Source organism: Bombus vosnesenskii, unplaced genomic scaffold (genome assembly GCF_011952255.1).
Source record: "Bombus vosnesenskii isolate JDL3184/JDL3185 unplaced genomic scaffold, Bvos_JDL3184-5_v1.1 scf7180000013304, whole genome shotgun sequence".
In the NCBI taxonomy this organism is placed as follows: domain Eukaryota; kingdom Metazoa; phylum Arthropoda; class Insecta; order Hymenoptera; family Apidae; genus Bombus; species Bombus vosnesenskii.
This window is the reverse complement of record NW_022882953.1, coordinates 3,630,048-3,644,103: the sequence shown is the minus strand read 5'-3', so window position 1 is coordinate 3,644,103 and position 14,056 is coordinate 3,630,048. Positions and strand designations below refer to the sequence as shown.

General features: G+C 34.5%; 1 protein-coding gene across 1 annotated transcript; it reads right to left on the bottom strand.

Moving 5' to 3' along the window:
• Positions 1-3,877: 3,877 nt before the first annotated feature.
• On the bottom strand, positions 3,878-12,694 carry LOC117234304 (synaptotagmin-4). The gene is made up of 6 exons (XM_033495385.1): positions 12,497-12,694; positions 10,602-10,916; positions 9,390-9,751; positions 8,560-8,718; positions 7,540-7,857; positions 3,878-5,477 (listed from the first exon to the last, which is right to left on the bottom strand). The coding sequence occupies exons 1-6, from the start codon at positions 12,546-12,548 to the stop codon at positions 5,358-5,360; spliced, it is 1,326 nt and encodes a 441-aa protein (XP_033351276.1). The 5' UTR covers positions 12,549-12,694; the 3' UTR covers positions 3,878-5,357.
• Positions 12,695-14,056: the final 1,362 nt, after the last annotated feature.

Genomic DNA, 14,056 nt, shown 5'->3' with positions numbered 1-14,056 from the left:
ATGAGTTATGTGTAGTTTGTTTAATCTGGCGTTGCAATATGAAACATGATACGGAAGTCATGAATTATTTCAAATTATTTTTGCGAAATAGCATTGCGAAATAGTATTGAAAACTTATTTTGCAAAAGATTCTTATTAATTTATTAAGTTGAAAATATACGATATTTAAGGTATAACATAGAATTAATCCATAAATAAATATATTAATTATAAATAAATTAATCTAGGAATAAATAAAATGTCTGAATTATTTACGCATCTTTTACTGCATTTCCAACTTAAACGATGTTAATTATCGTCGCACCGTATGTAGATATTTGCTTTTGTAAAAAATGTCAGGCTGTTTTAATGTCAAATGAAACGTTTTTCAATATATTAATACAGTCAATTATTTTTAGTATATAATCTTTTTTTACTTATGTATACACCTCAAATTTAAATTGTACGTTGGGAAGTGTAATTATTATATTATAAAGTTTTATTGAACAATAAAAAGTTTATCGTTGTCAAAATTATTATATCGATAGTTATGTCTCATAAAAATTATGGACCAAGCGACAAATACGTTCTGAAACATACATATAAAACAGAAAATATTGAAAAATAATAAATTATATCGATATATGGTGAATTAGAAAATAATTTTTAAGCGACTCATTGCATTTAAATATGTATGATAAATTCACGTATTATATTTTATTGGAAAACAGGGAAGGGTTGGATTCTAAACAATTGAAGTGAATCTCTTTTCTATATTCCATAAACGAGTATCAACTACATCGTAAATCTCAATACAAAAAATCGTTGTTGTAAAGTCCCTAACCGCGAAATTATCGACAAATGAAAGAATAAAAACGATGAAAGGAACTGTGACAAGAACGGTGATTTTCCAGCATTCCATACCGACGTTCATTATGTTACATCGCATCTGTCGATCTCACGAAGCTGGGTTTTCGCATTGGTAAATCGCTGTCTTATTCGAAAATCGTCGAACGATTAATAGCAAGCTCAAGGAGAACGACAGATGATATTTATGAGATGTTTTACTACGTGCTACTTATTATAGTCGTTTCTTATATAGTTGTATCTGTAATTGTATAGCAATTAAATAAATATCCTGAAACTCTCGATCGTGTAATTCCGTTTTATTTTTATCTTTCGTTCCATCATGGTGCGCAATAGTACCGATCTTCTGGTTTCTCTCTTTTCTTTCTACTATATTTAATTACGAAAATTTATGTATTCGGTGTATTTTTTTAATTTCTTTTGTGATATATTACGATGTACCTGTTGTTACTTTCGTTTTTTTTTGGTGCTGATCTATGCCCACATTTTGTCGTTGCATCTTCCTCTTTTGCAAAGAATTCGTTTCTCCCTTTGTCTTAGCAGCTCTCTTTCTGGTCTTGCCATTGCATCTTTCGCAAAGGAAGGACGATGGAGCGAAAAGTTACGATAAAAAAATAAGCAATCGCTTTATATCTTACCAGTTACCGACTGACACGCATATGTATTTAAACGTTTTACACGTCAGGCGCTTTCCTTTTACGGACAGGAAATACAGATTACATTTTTGCTTGGTTTAATACGACCTTCTGTGGCGGTGCTTTTTATTCCGTTCTGATATATCACGTCTTTAACCAATTCAAACTTTCATAAAAGCCAATAAATTTCATTCATGCTTTGCTTGATTCGATCTACGTGTTTTAAATTCTCTTTTTCGGTTAAATAATTATGTGACTTATTTTCGCTTTCACTTATACTTCGTATTTAAGGTATAATTGATGCATGTTATTTAACACTTTCATTGATATTTATAACCTTACGAATGCATCTGTATTACAATTTCATTACTTCGACATTCGTCATGAAATGCAACATTACGTGGTTGGTAGTCTTGCTTTTACATAAACAAGAAATATATTAACGTCGATTTACTTGGAACTGGAACTTTCTAAACTTTGGATCTGAATTAAATCGAGGTGACGGAATAAGTAAACGAGATTTATTGAATGAAATTGCAATCTAGGTCGGACTCACTGTAAGTTTGTCAATAATCTACAAATTATATTTTGAAATGTATAATGTCTAAAATGTGAAACTTTTGTAACTTTGCATTGAAAAACGTTGCCCTGCCTTTCATCAAACGTTCGATACATTAAAAATATTCGCTTAATCGAGTTATGCGTGATTACTTTCTAGGAACATTTCTGTTGCGTTCACCGTGAGACTCTCGCTATGTTTCGTTAAACACATCGTCAGAAAAAATGTTCCAAACATAGCAAATATTTCGTAATTAGCAGTGGTCGGTTATGCTGCGGTAATCTAGTGTACTTTACAGTTTAGTCACGAAGCTGATATTCTCATAATTGATCCACGTGTATAAGTTCCGTATGTTAAAGGTTATCTCAAGTTTAAAGTAACTTTAAAGTTTCGGTGAATTCGAGCCTACCATAATACTTAATCGATATTCGTTATTCATTGCAGTGTTGTATTTGCGGCACATGCGAACGGGGCCTTTAAACAGAAACTCCTCATTCTTATACGATTTAAATTCATTGTATCGATTGCCGATATCTCGTGTGCATATTTATCTACATTAATTTACTTTCCGGTGAAACAGATTAAGAAGCTATTAACTTCCCTTCTAAAGAATTATAGGATCGTTTTTAATCGTACCCTTACGTATATATCTAAGTTTGTCAAATAATTCAGACGTACAACGATAATAGAATAAAAATAATCCTCTATTGATAACAATAGGTACATCAATACACTGCTAAGTAACAAATCTTCATTTTCAAAGTAATATATTTAATTAAATAGTGTAAAGCAGAGTCGACAATACTTTCATTCGTTGAAAGCGGTGTTTTGCTATCTTTTCTACCATTTCAACAATAATCGACTATTACTGGAAACATTTCAACAAGATCCACTACTTAATGGTTGATCTCTTGTTGCACTCTGTGTAAATGGAATCTTTTCATAAACTATAGTCATAAATTCTAATTTTTCCATTAATCGCAATTGAAACCACAATGGGTTCGTCGTAACTAAATAAAGAGCATCGTATCATTCTTTTTCCCCCCTCCATTTAAACGTAAATTACATATTTACAATCGCGAAGCGGTCTCCGTTGGCACTTCAAAACAACGTCACAATTCCTCGACCCCGTTCCACAATTATTAATGACACGAAGAAGAAAATGCTTCGCTTTCGTTAAAGCAAGTAAGGGCAATCATATATGAATTTGAAGGAAAAATCAACAAATATAACGCAAATAATTCAACAATAATGATAATTCAATAATTCAATGCACCATGAAGCTTTTATAGCAATACTGTGTCTTCCCTCCTATGCATTTGTTACAGTGCTTTTTTCCCGGAGCACGTCAAGAATCTTATTCAATGTTCTCCAAGAATTTTATCTCGAGGAGAAGCATTTTTATTTGAAGTTTTTCGATATTCCGAAAAGTCGACGCTGAAATCTGTATTCACCAGCGATCGTAACTTTCCTTATTATTAATTATCGAGTTATAATTGTCGTTCAGCCAGTTGACGCGGAGTTAGAAAATTTTGCAACAGGAACGAATAATCGTATTATTGTTTTTAACTAGATCAATGCTTTTGATATTAGCGGTATTATCTCCACGTCTTCCGGTCTTTGCATACGTTCTATACAAGAATCGCTCCAAAACCGCATTCTATTCGTTTATCTATTAATATATATATATATATATCTCTTTGGAGAGTTCTATTAATTCTCCGAATCCTGTGTATTGTAAATATTAAGAAATAGCAATCGAAGCAAAACTAAATACTCTATTTTCTCTTTTCCACTATATCTCCCTCTCTCTTGTTTTCCTTTTCTTTTCTCTTTCCCCAAGAGTAGAGACTGACTGAAAATTATATTAAAAGATTGTTCCCGATTATCGTAATTTGTTGTTCGACGAATATTTTGGAGAGATTCTTGCATTTACACAACGAACGAGATAAACACAGTTGCGAGTGTGTCGCGTGATTTTCGATATTCTTTTGACGATTAATTCACATTAACTTCACCAAAACCGATGGTTTTTGTGATCTGACAGGGTCGTGCGAAATTTTCCCAGCACATTTGATTGCATTAAAAAAGAACCGAACGAGTTAAATGGAATACAAATTTCATACGTTATTTTTTAACTGTAACAAACTTTCATTGAAACGCTCTTGTTTCGTAAAATACAAATGTATTGTTCAAAACAAGGTCCTTCGTAAACATTCACGTAGATTAGCTTTAAGCTTTTATCATTGAAGTCAATACCCGAAATTGAAAAGTAAATAAATCAAAGATTAAGATAAATTTTCATGTACTATACTTTAGTGAGAGTTTTATTAATTGCTGATAAAATATTCAAATTTGCTCGTTTCGGGGTAAGTTTTCGCAGCTTTTTCAAATCAAACTACATGCATTATGAAATATTATAAACCAAAGGTTTTGCATGGGATTCGAAATACACTTAAGTATCAAGAATTCTTCTTTCAACTTTCCGATTAAAAGCATTGCTTTTCTATAGTACGACCCTGTGCAGCAATGTTCAATAATCGGCAAATTAGCTTTGTATTTAACTGTTTCATTTTCCTCCTCCCTTTGCCACCTGGTCGGAAATCTTAACAACTATATTTATATCGTAAAGCATTTTGTATGCGTTTCTCCCGCGATCGTTTGCCACTGCGATCAACGAAGACGCGATCTACGCTCGAAGAGTGAACGATTTACTGATCCTGAATTTATCTTCACTGTCCATTATCTTTTTCAGCGAATAATTGTTTCTCTGAATAGTATAAATCCATAGCTCTATCAATATCATCTTCAGAGGAGTGGGTATTATTTTGCGTGTTTCTGTTACGTGAAAATCTTAAAACTTAAAATACGAAAGCTTAAAACTTACGCAATGAACTCGAACTGACGAAGAAGATCGATAATCTCAATTTGTTCAGTGTCCAAACGAAAAACAGGTGTGGTTTCGCTATCGAGTCGAACTGCGTTCAGAATTGATCGGATAATTAGAAGTAGCTCTTCGTAGTGCACGCCTCGTACCGACAATGCCGACACGTAACACGGTTAGACGACTACTAGACAGTAGTAGACGGTAACATTTCACACGGTGTATACGCAGTGGCATCGATCGCGGGTGGACGTGCCGCCACTCGTTTCAAGCCTAATATACATCGAGTATTAGGTTTACAAAACAGATACCCTACTTCATCGTAGGGTTTCAAGGGGTGAATCAGTGGTTTCGCAATGGAGAAGGACGTGGGGCATTTGGATAGTTGGAGACGGGATTCTAGGAAAGTTGACAGGGCTGGGAGAGACTAGTTTTACTCCCTTAATTTGTGCCAATCGGCGATCTGCCTCTGCGGTGAGCTACAAACTTCCCTCCAATGATTCAAAGCGGATCCTTGACAATTCGGTCCACCGAATTCGAGTCGTCCAATCACCTAAAAAATGTACAATTATGTGCATAATGGGTACGAGAAATATATTTTTTGTCGATTCTATCTTGTTTACAGAGCAGTTTACCGAACTACGACTTCTCTGAAACTAATTGGTTAATTGACAATTGTTATAGTTTCTGGAGTGTAAAAGATCAATCGCGAGATAAGACGAGACGAGTTCAAAAGAGATTTTAATTGTTCTTCGATTATGTTATTTGTAAAAATGTTGTATGTATGTATCATATATCTACATATAAATACTTTGACTTTAAAATAGAAGGTAAAGTAAGTGGCTATTATACAGTATAAGCGTATGTCTAACGGATAGAATAATTACGTAATTAATCAGTTTTAAGTTAATTTCGTCATCTCGCAAGAAAGATCTTCCACTTGAAAGCTGGAAATTCTGAATAATTTACGAAATAATCGGTGATTTATCATTACGTATATTTCCTATTAAAAGCGTTTCTCATTATTTCGATGTGTAAACGTATTAAAATCTTTCAAATGTTCAAATTTATATTGTTATTATATTTTTTTAATTTTACATTATTATTATATCGTTTGGTGTTCTTTGTAGAAAAACCGAAACTAAATGATCTGCTATCAGCTTTGTTTCGTTTGATTTTATTTGATTAATCAAATTACTATTTGAATTTATTCGGTATGTCATGGATATAATTTGACCTAATTTCATAGAGTATTTCGTACAGCTAAATAAAAACGTGACATGCGGTAATCATTTTGAAAATTCGGATTGTTCACGGATTGATTTATCGATCGAACGAGAGTTCGCCATGCTTAGTTAGTGTTATGTTACGTAAGAAAATGATGAAAAATCACGCTACACCGTGCGAGTCTACGACTTTCAGTCGTGTCACGCTATACCTGTCTATAGTGTTACAGTTTGAGGGTCGTACAGTATGATACGTACACACGCACCACTGTATGCATGTGCATGACTTAATTGTTCGATCAATCACATACATTTTTGTTGACTAACACTAGTACGAACGAAATTACCTAGTAGGTATATTCCTAGAAATTCTTAGCATCGCGTTTTGCATATTACGAGAAGGATTTGTAACATAATACTACGTTACATCTTAATATCTTTAACTGTAGAAGGAATTCTTAGGTTTTTTTACAGATCTCACGAAACTGATTTTTCTCTTTCCGATTTGCTTTTGTACGTTGCTTACTAAAAATGTAACATTATAATTTAAAATTATAATCTAAAATTTAACTTTCAAATTTATTTTAATTTTATTAAATTTTAATATTATAACTTTTAATTTAATTCAAATTAGAATTTCAAAAGATTGACGAATGCAAACGTTACCAATAATTACATACTATATAACGATTATTAAAATGTTTTATTTTCATTTGAAAAGAAATTATTTAAAAAATTTCAAACTATAACTAAAAGTCATGAACCAGAGAAATTATCCTAAAGTTAATTCCAAAATTTTACCTTCATTAATAAAAAATCACTTAAAAATACACTTCTAACTAGGATAGTAACGAAACGCTAAATAATGCAGTGATTATCCACATATATATGCATTACCTATAGATCGTGCGCGTGAAAAACAAGTTAGAAATTGATCTTTTGGTGAAACGCAAGCAATGAATGGTTTCATGGATGGTGTACAAAAATTGAAAAGATAATTCGATGGGTGGTTTTGAACACAAAATATAAATACACGAAACTTTATCGGTAATCTTACTATATCAAAAATTGTTAATTATCGTTATTTAACTGGAAAACTATTAATCACATATGACCGAGGTTGAAATATTACTGTGATATCGAAAAGTCGACAAAACGTTTATTTTGTAAATGTAACATTTCGTTCGTAAAGGGATGGAAAACAAATAAAATATCTACTCTAACTGCTATATATGTATATAAGAATATATTAGTAATTAAATTATAATTTCTAAGGAGACAAATTTGCAAATGAAAGTTGCACGTTGGAGAAATACTTGAATTTACTGATCAAAATGGGGGAACGAAAGTGACACGTAGTAAGCTAGAAACGCGGTTGAAGGTACGTACCTCGTTTCTTGTAACACGATCCCAATCGATCAGCATAAACTCGAGGCTGACGTTGTTAAGACCATCAGCACCGTTCGGGATGTCAAAACCAAATGATTCGTTAAAGACCGGACTAAGGGTGCGTTTCTTCACGCGCGTCTTCCTCTTCGCTATGCGCTGGGAGTTATACAAAAGATAGATCTTGACGTATGGATCTGCCAGCCCAGTCACGTCCATCTTCGGTAAATTCTGCGCCTTCAGCACAACCACCGTCAATCTGCTGTTGATCGGTTGCCAACAAAGGGAGACTAGCAGCTCACCTCTGCCTTGTGATTGAATCTATAATCACATACATGATTTCAATTTTTCTTTCACTATAAAATATAACGTTCTTTTTTGACAAGTAAATTGGCAAGTCATAAAAAGATAGAGATTTTATACTGTTTGTATAATTATCAAGATATCATTTTTTTAATTCCTTCAACGCGACGTTTAGAGTAGCTCGTAGGAAAGAAAATGCAAAAAGTATTTCTATTGCATCGCGCGTTCGAATTTTATTGTATTGAAGCTCGAATAACGCTTTGTTAATAATAATTAGAACGGAAAAATAAAATTGACCGGATTTTTAGCCTCCTTCTTTTTCTCTTTTTCATCAAGTTTTGCCACATCAACAAACGTGTACCTTTTCCTATTGATATTACGAAAAGCTCTCATGGTTTCTTAAAGAAAGATATAGCTTTGGATGATCAATCTGTTTGCTAGATAATTAATTAAATAAAATTCGTTCTAGTATCTTTCTTTCTTTCACGAGGAGCTGTAAAAAAGTTAATATACAAATTACGTTAATTTTTTGTAATTTCTATTCTCCGCATTATCTTTGTTCGCTGCGTTGTGTTGCGTGTGAGAACGGAGAAATAACATTTTTCGGAAAATGGTTTAACGAACGTTTGTTAACGCTAATTGTGAAATTCGACAAAAATTGCAAGCTATTAGTAGAGTAACTTGAAAAAGTTAATTATTCATTAGTGTTTTGTTTCTTACCTTTAGACTCCTAGGGCATATTTTTCGACACAATGATATCTCCTGGTTATCAGCGTTCTCCAAATCGGGCACCGATGAAAGTGCACATGTCAGTTCACCGATAATATCGTCCCGAGAATATCTATCGAAGCTGAGCACTATAAAGTGCAGACTGATTTTCTGTGAACGATAACGAAAAAATACGTTTCGATGAGATATCTCGATTCGTTTTCTAATTCATCTAATCTTTATATTTATTTATATCTTGAACTCGACTAATGCTAAATTTAGAATATTTATGTCCTGAACTTAATTCAGTTTGAATTTAAAATATTATATATATTACAAAATCTTCATTCTCTTTTCTATCTTTATAAATCCATCACATATACATCTTTTTCTATGGACATAGAATAATCAGACATTTCATGCAACGAAGTCTGATTAATAACAATAACATATAATAATAACATATATCGAAACACGAAACGATAAAAATATTTACAAAAGTATTAACGTAGCTTAAGCAAGAAATATTGTACCGTATCGTCACTTTAACGTTATAGTTATTAGTTTTAACGTCGATTATTTGTTATCACTTCGTTTTGAGATGACAATAAAGAAAGTAAATAATAAAGAAGTAATCTCAAGCGAATTATTGGATACCATTGTAATTTCACTTTCGATCGTAATTCTCTATTGTCCATAATAAACTCTTAAGATTCACGCTCTTAACATTCGAATACCATTTAATTATTAACGACAAATTAAAGCAAAAAGAAATAAACAAATAAAAATCTGTAATTTAATTGTTGCTTTTTAAAAGACAAAAAGTAGAAAGAATTTGTTACCTGTAGCTGGTCCTTCGATATTCCAAAGAACGTGAAATCTTCATCATAGACGGGGTCTCTGGTGTTTCTGAGTACCCTGGTCTTCGCTTGGTGTTGTTTATCCGGCAACAACTTCAATTTCACGTAAGGATCGCTGGTAGCTCTCGCAGGTAGACCCTTGCAGTTCACCACTGTCACTCCGAGTGCATTTTGTTCGTTTACGTACCGCAATTTGAATACCAATTGACCCATATCGCCTTTGTTATTCTCTGTTCCGTGGTTCTTTTCGCGTTCTGTTTTCTCGTTGTTCTCAATTTCCGCCTTGTCCCGTTCATTCTCGATGCTTAGAGTAACCTCGCCAGAAGGTGTCTGAGCCGGGGTGCCTGTAGTTGATTGAACGAGCAACCGATATTTTAATCATCGATAACCCAGTCTCTTCTAACATGTTAATACGCTGGCTTAGGAATAATTTCTACCGAGTACATTCAGTCATTTAGTAATTTAAAGTAATTTCTATCAACCATATTCATTATTTTACGTGGTTAGTACTTTAGAATTTATTTGTCCTAATTTCTCGTTGTACAGCAAGAATTTTTCCTTCCGCGACTACTGTCTTTTATGTAGAATTGGAATAAATTTTAAATGAACTTCCAAGAGAGGACGGAAGTGTCGCTTCTAAGTTAAACCGTAGCAAACGTCTTTCAGCTACCAAGGTTGTAGAAAGAAGCTTGTATATATATCTTCACTCGTTTCTTATGACGCGATACCGACGGCTAAATAGTCAAATGTTTGATAGTAAAAGTAAAGATGTTAAAATTTATCCGATTCTTGTATCCAATTACGAAAGTAATAACCGGAATAATAAATTTTGTACAAGTTAAATGGTTATCGACGTGTTAGCCCTTAACGCTCGTGTTATTCAGCTAATCGTTGAAAGCGCACAAGTCCGTGTCAACCGCCAACCAACCATTTTTAATTCATTCTTCGTACAAATAAACAATCACGTTTTCGTATTTATAAAAAAACGCTTACTTTTTTCATTTCCTACCTTGTGTTTTGCATTTTGTCGTATTATAAACGTATGATATAGAGTTAAAATTACAGAAGAATGCATTAATATATAGCCAGGAAATAATTCCGCTGAAAACAAAATTGTGCATTTTCGACCGACTTGATTGTTAGAATTAGATTAAAAAGGGGAGTTAATAAACGTACTTGAACGAAGATTTATACCTGTACCCTGAGGTGTTCTTGGCTGTGATCCAGGATTCGACGACTGGGATCCGGTCGGGCTGGGCGTCTGTCCACCTGAACCAGGAGGACTCTTGGCTAGTCCGGTCGGGCTGGGACTTTTCTTCAGGTAGTGGCTGGTACTACCGGGACTTTTAACTGCTGTCGGTTTTCTGTGGGGCGGCCTGAACGCCAGGGACTTGTCGGAGTTCAGCTTGGTGTGTTCACGACGTCGTCGACAAAGCCACCAGGTCATGGCGACGGCGCAAAGTAGGAAAACGGCTCCTATACATAGTGCGACTACGGTCGTCGTCGACACTGAAATTCATGCATATTTTTCCTTGAAATTCCGTTACTTTTTATTTATCGACAGTTCACTGAATTTTTGTTTTTAATACGCATTTCGCTTGTGAACGATCATTATGGAGGAATTAGTAATCAAGTATGTGTATTTTATGTTTAAAACTACTGTACTTACATGCGTATATATAAGTATATGACGTTGGAAGATATCATCGTATTTCTTATAACATTTTGTAAATATGTGTCGTATTTTTTAATTTTCTTGCTCTTAAGACCTCAACTTACGACAAAGATTAAACACATCTTTCTTCTCTTAATTTAACATTCTCAGTTTTATATTTTAACCTACTCTTTTCACTGATTATAAAATGAATATTTTTTAATTTAATTTCTTATCGCGTGTTTTAATTCCATTACGCGCTTGAATGCAAGTGGCAACCGGTTGTAGTTAATGAGAACTGCAGGCCAGGAAAATATCTATCTAAAATCTGTAGTTATACCTTTTGCGCAATTAGCATCGAAGAAATTAATTCGTACGAAGACGAAAATACATATCGATCAGAGAAGATTTGAATTTCATAGGAAGGTTAGCCTCTCATTGCTGACTAATAGCAAATCCTGGCAACGTTGAATCATCGTGACAACGTGCGCGTCTTATTTGCTAGTTTAATCAAACCTCGTAAACGTCACGAATCGATCAAAAATAAGACGAGTTCCAATAAAAGTCACGCGATGTTGCTAAAATACAATTTATGCTATTTTCATATCTGTCTTAATAACGTTTTCGTTGAAATGTTATAAGAAACACTCGAATTTCATCCCTTATTCAGGGTGCTGTGTTTAAGTTTATACTCTATCACGAATAACATGGTCATCAAGTTTCCCTATAACGAGTTATGGAACCGTATGAGTTCGCAACGTCGACCCCAAAACATCCCAAAACAGCATCAACCGTCGAATCTACGTATATACGTGAACTAATTGATACTGATAATACAAGCATCGACTGACAAATATCACATGTTGTTGTGTGTCGTTAGCCGTAAAATCAATCATCTTCCACTATATACATACATTGTCGAATTGAAGCAATTTATTAAACCATTCATCAACCATTGCGATTACATGTATAATTCTAAAGTAGTTAGTCTACGTTGACTCATCTACAAGCAGCTAACGGTACGAAACAACGAGAACAAATTCGAAAGTAATTTACATTGATTTAACTACAAGCAGCTACAAACAACGAGAAGAAATAAAATAAAAGCGATCGCAATCGATGGAAACACCCAGTCACGAAACGCACAAGATTACGCGGTGTAACAGCTGTCTGCGGTTATCGGCGCCACGATTTCCTCAATCCCGAACCAGTGTCCCATTCGAATCGGTCGAATGGCATCTTCGAAATCGAATTATTCCCGAAAGAAGGAGAAGCGATGCACGATGGTGTAATCGCGTAAATCGAGCAAAGAGCTCGGAATTGTGGTTGCGAAGGAGGATCGATGTCGGTTGAATCACGAGGATTGCCCGGTTCGAAGAAGATACGCAAAAAAGGCTAAGGCAAGTGGAATTTCACGTAAACGTAGTCCACTCACCGAAATCGACGGGTCGAATCACAGGTCCGTCTTCCGTCACTCCTCCGACCATGTTCGGCCACGTTTTCCTCCGTCTATTTGGACGCTTTTATCCGCGTAAGTTACTCGGCCACGACGCACTGAACGAATATTTACGGCGTGCGGACCGTTCGTGGTATTCTGAGGCGACCATCGGACGAAATGCTCCGATCAATAGTAACGTCCGGGGCTTGCGCGGAATAGACGTCGCTGGAAAAGGAACCAACGACGACCACGACGCCGACGATCAAGACGGTGACGACGACCATGACGCCAGGGACAATGCTGTTTCGATGGTCGTACGACGAAAGAAGGGCCCCCGTCCCTGCAGGTAACGAAGGATTTCACAGGATGATGCACTTGAGGGGAAGTGGCGCAACCAGGGGTCGAATCGACGGGATATCGATTGTTGGAGTAGCTTGGTTTTAGAACTGATATTCTGAGAAACGATAGGACGACTGGTTTTTATTACCCACGAAGAATGACTCATGATGGAAGAGGGATTTCAGGGAAAAGGGAAGAGGAATTAAAAGATTTGTGGGCGTTTCTGATAATCCTGGGATTTTGAAGCCCGAGAGAGTTAGGGTGGTGTTTTGTTTTTGACGTGTCACGATGAGCGTGATACGATTGAGAAGGAGTTTGAAGATAGCGAGGTCTGAATGATAACATGTTTTATGTAATTTTTGTTTAGCGTAAAGACATTTCCTTTTTCTTATTTTTAGGTTCGATGATTCCCCTCTATATTTTTAATATAATGTTCCTTTTATCGTTTAGTCATTACGTTGAAAGCATATTCATACAGTTTTGTAACCGTCAGAATATTTCATCGTGGAATTCATTTTTGTTTTTGCAATGTTACGGCCAATACCGACCCGAGGAACTGTACTGATTTTTAAGGAAACAATAGATAATATCTATCTATATTTATATTTGGGCGTGGACTACAGGTACAATGGACCCTTCTGCATGAAACTGACGTACTTACATATTTATAATTTAAATGTTTTGTTTTAACAATCTTCATTAATACGTTTTGAAATACCGATAAAAATATTGCGATATAGTAATACCGAAGAAATTATTATATAAAGACTAATAATATAGAAATTTTGTATGTTCAGGAAGAATTACGCCGCGATATTTTTAATTATTTACTTCGGACGATATTATTATCATATTTATATTAGTTATGTTTATTAAAGTTAATTTATTTTCACCCCTTCGGTAAAATGGAGAAAGCATCAAAGTCGAAGGGAAAGGTGAGACTAAAAGTAAAACTGCAACTTTAATCCACTTCGCGCGAGTTCTGTTTTGAATTATCGATCTACATTACAGCTAACATACGGAAGATAAGTCTCTATGAGTCATCTATCGCCTCAAACCTTCTAATTAAGCGAATAAATTAACATTCGTATGATGGCACGAATCACGCATAAATTGCGAATTTTATGTTACTAATTAAATTAGCATGTCATATTTATTACATTTATAATCTCAGAAATATATGTCAAATATACGTATACAATTTCTTTATCTAAATTG

What these genes read in the sequence shown, in the direction of transcription:
- LOC117234304 (XM_033495385.1), bottom strand. Translation starts at nt 12,548, where the DNA reads ATGGTCGGAGGAGTGACGGAAGACGGACCTGTGATTCGACCCGTCGAT. An exon ending in AAGAACACCTCAGGGTACAG is followed by an intron (nt 9,752 to 10,601) that starts GTATAAATCTTC and finishes AATCAACTACAG; the next exon opens with GCACCCCGGCTCAGACACCT. An exon ending in TATGCCCTAGGAGTCTAAAG is followed by an intron (nt 7,858 to 8,559) that starts GTAAGAAACAAA and finishes ATGTGATTATAG; the next exon opens with ATTCAATCACAAGGCAGAGG.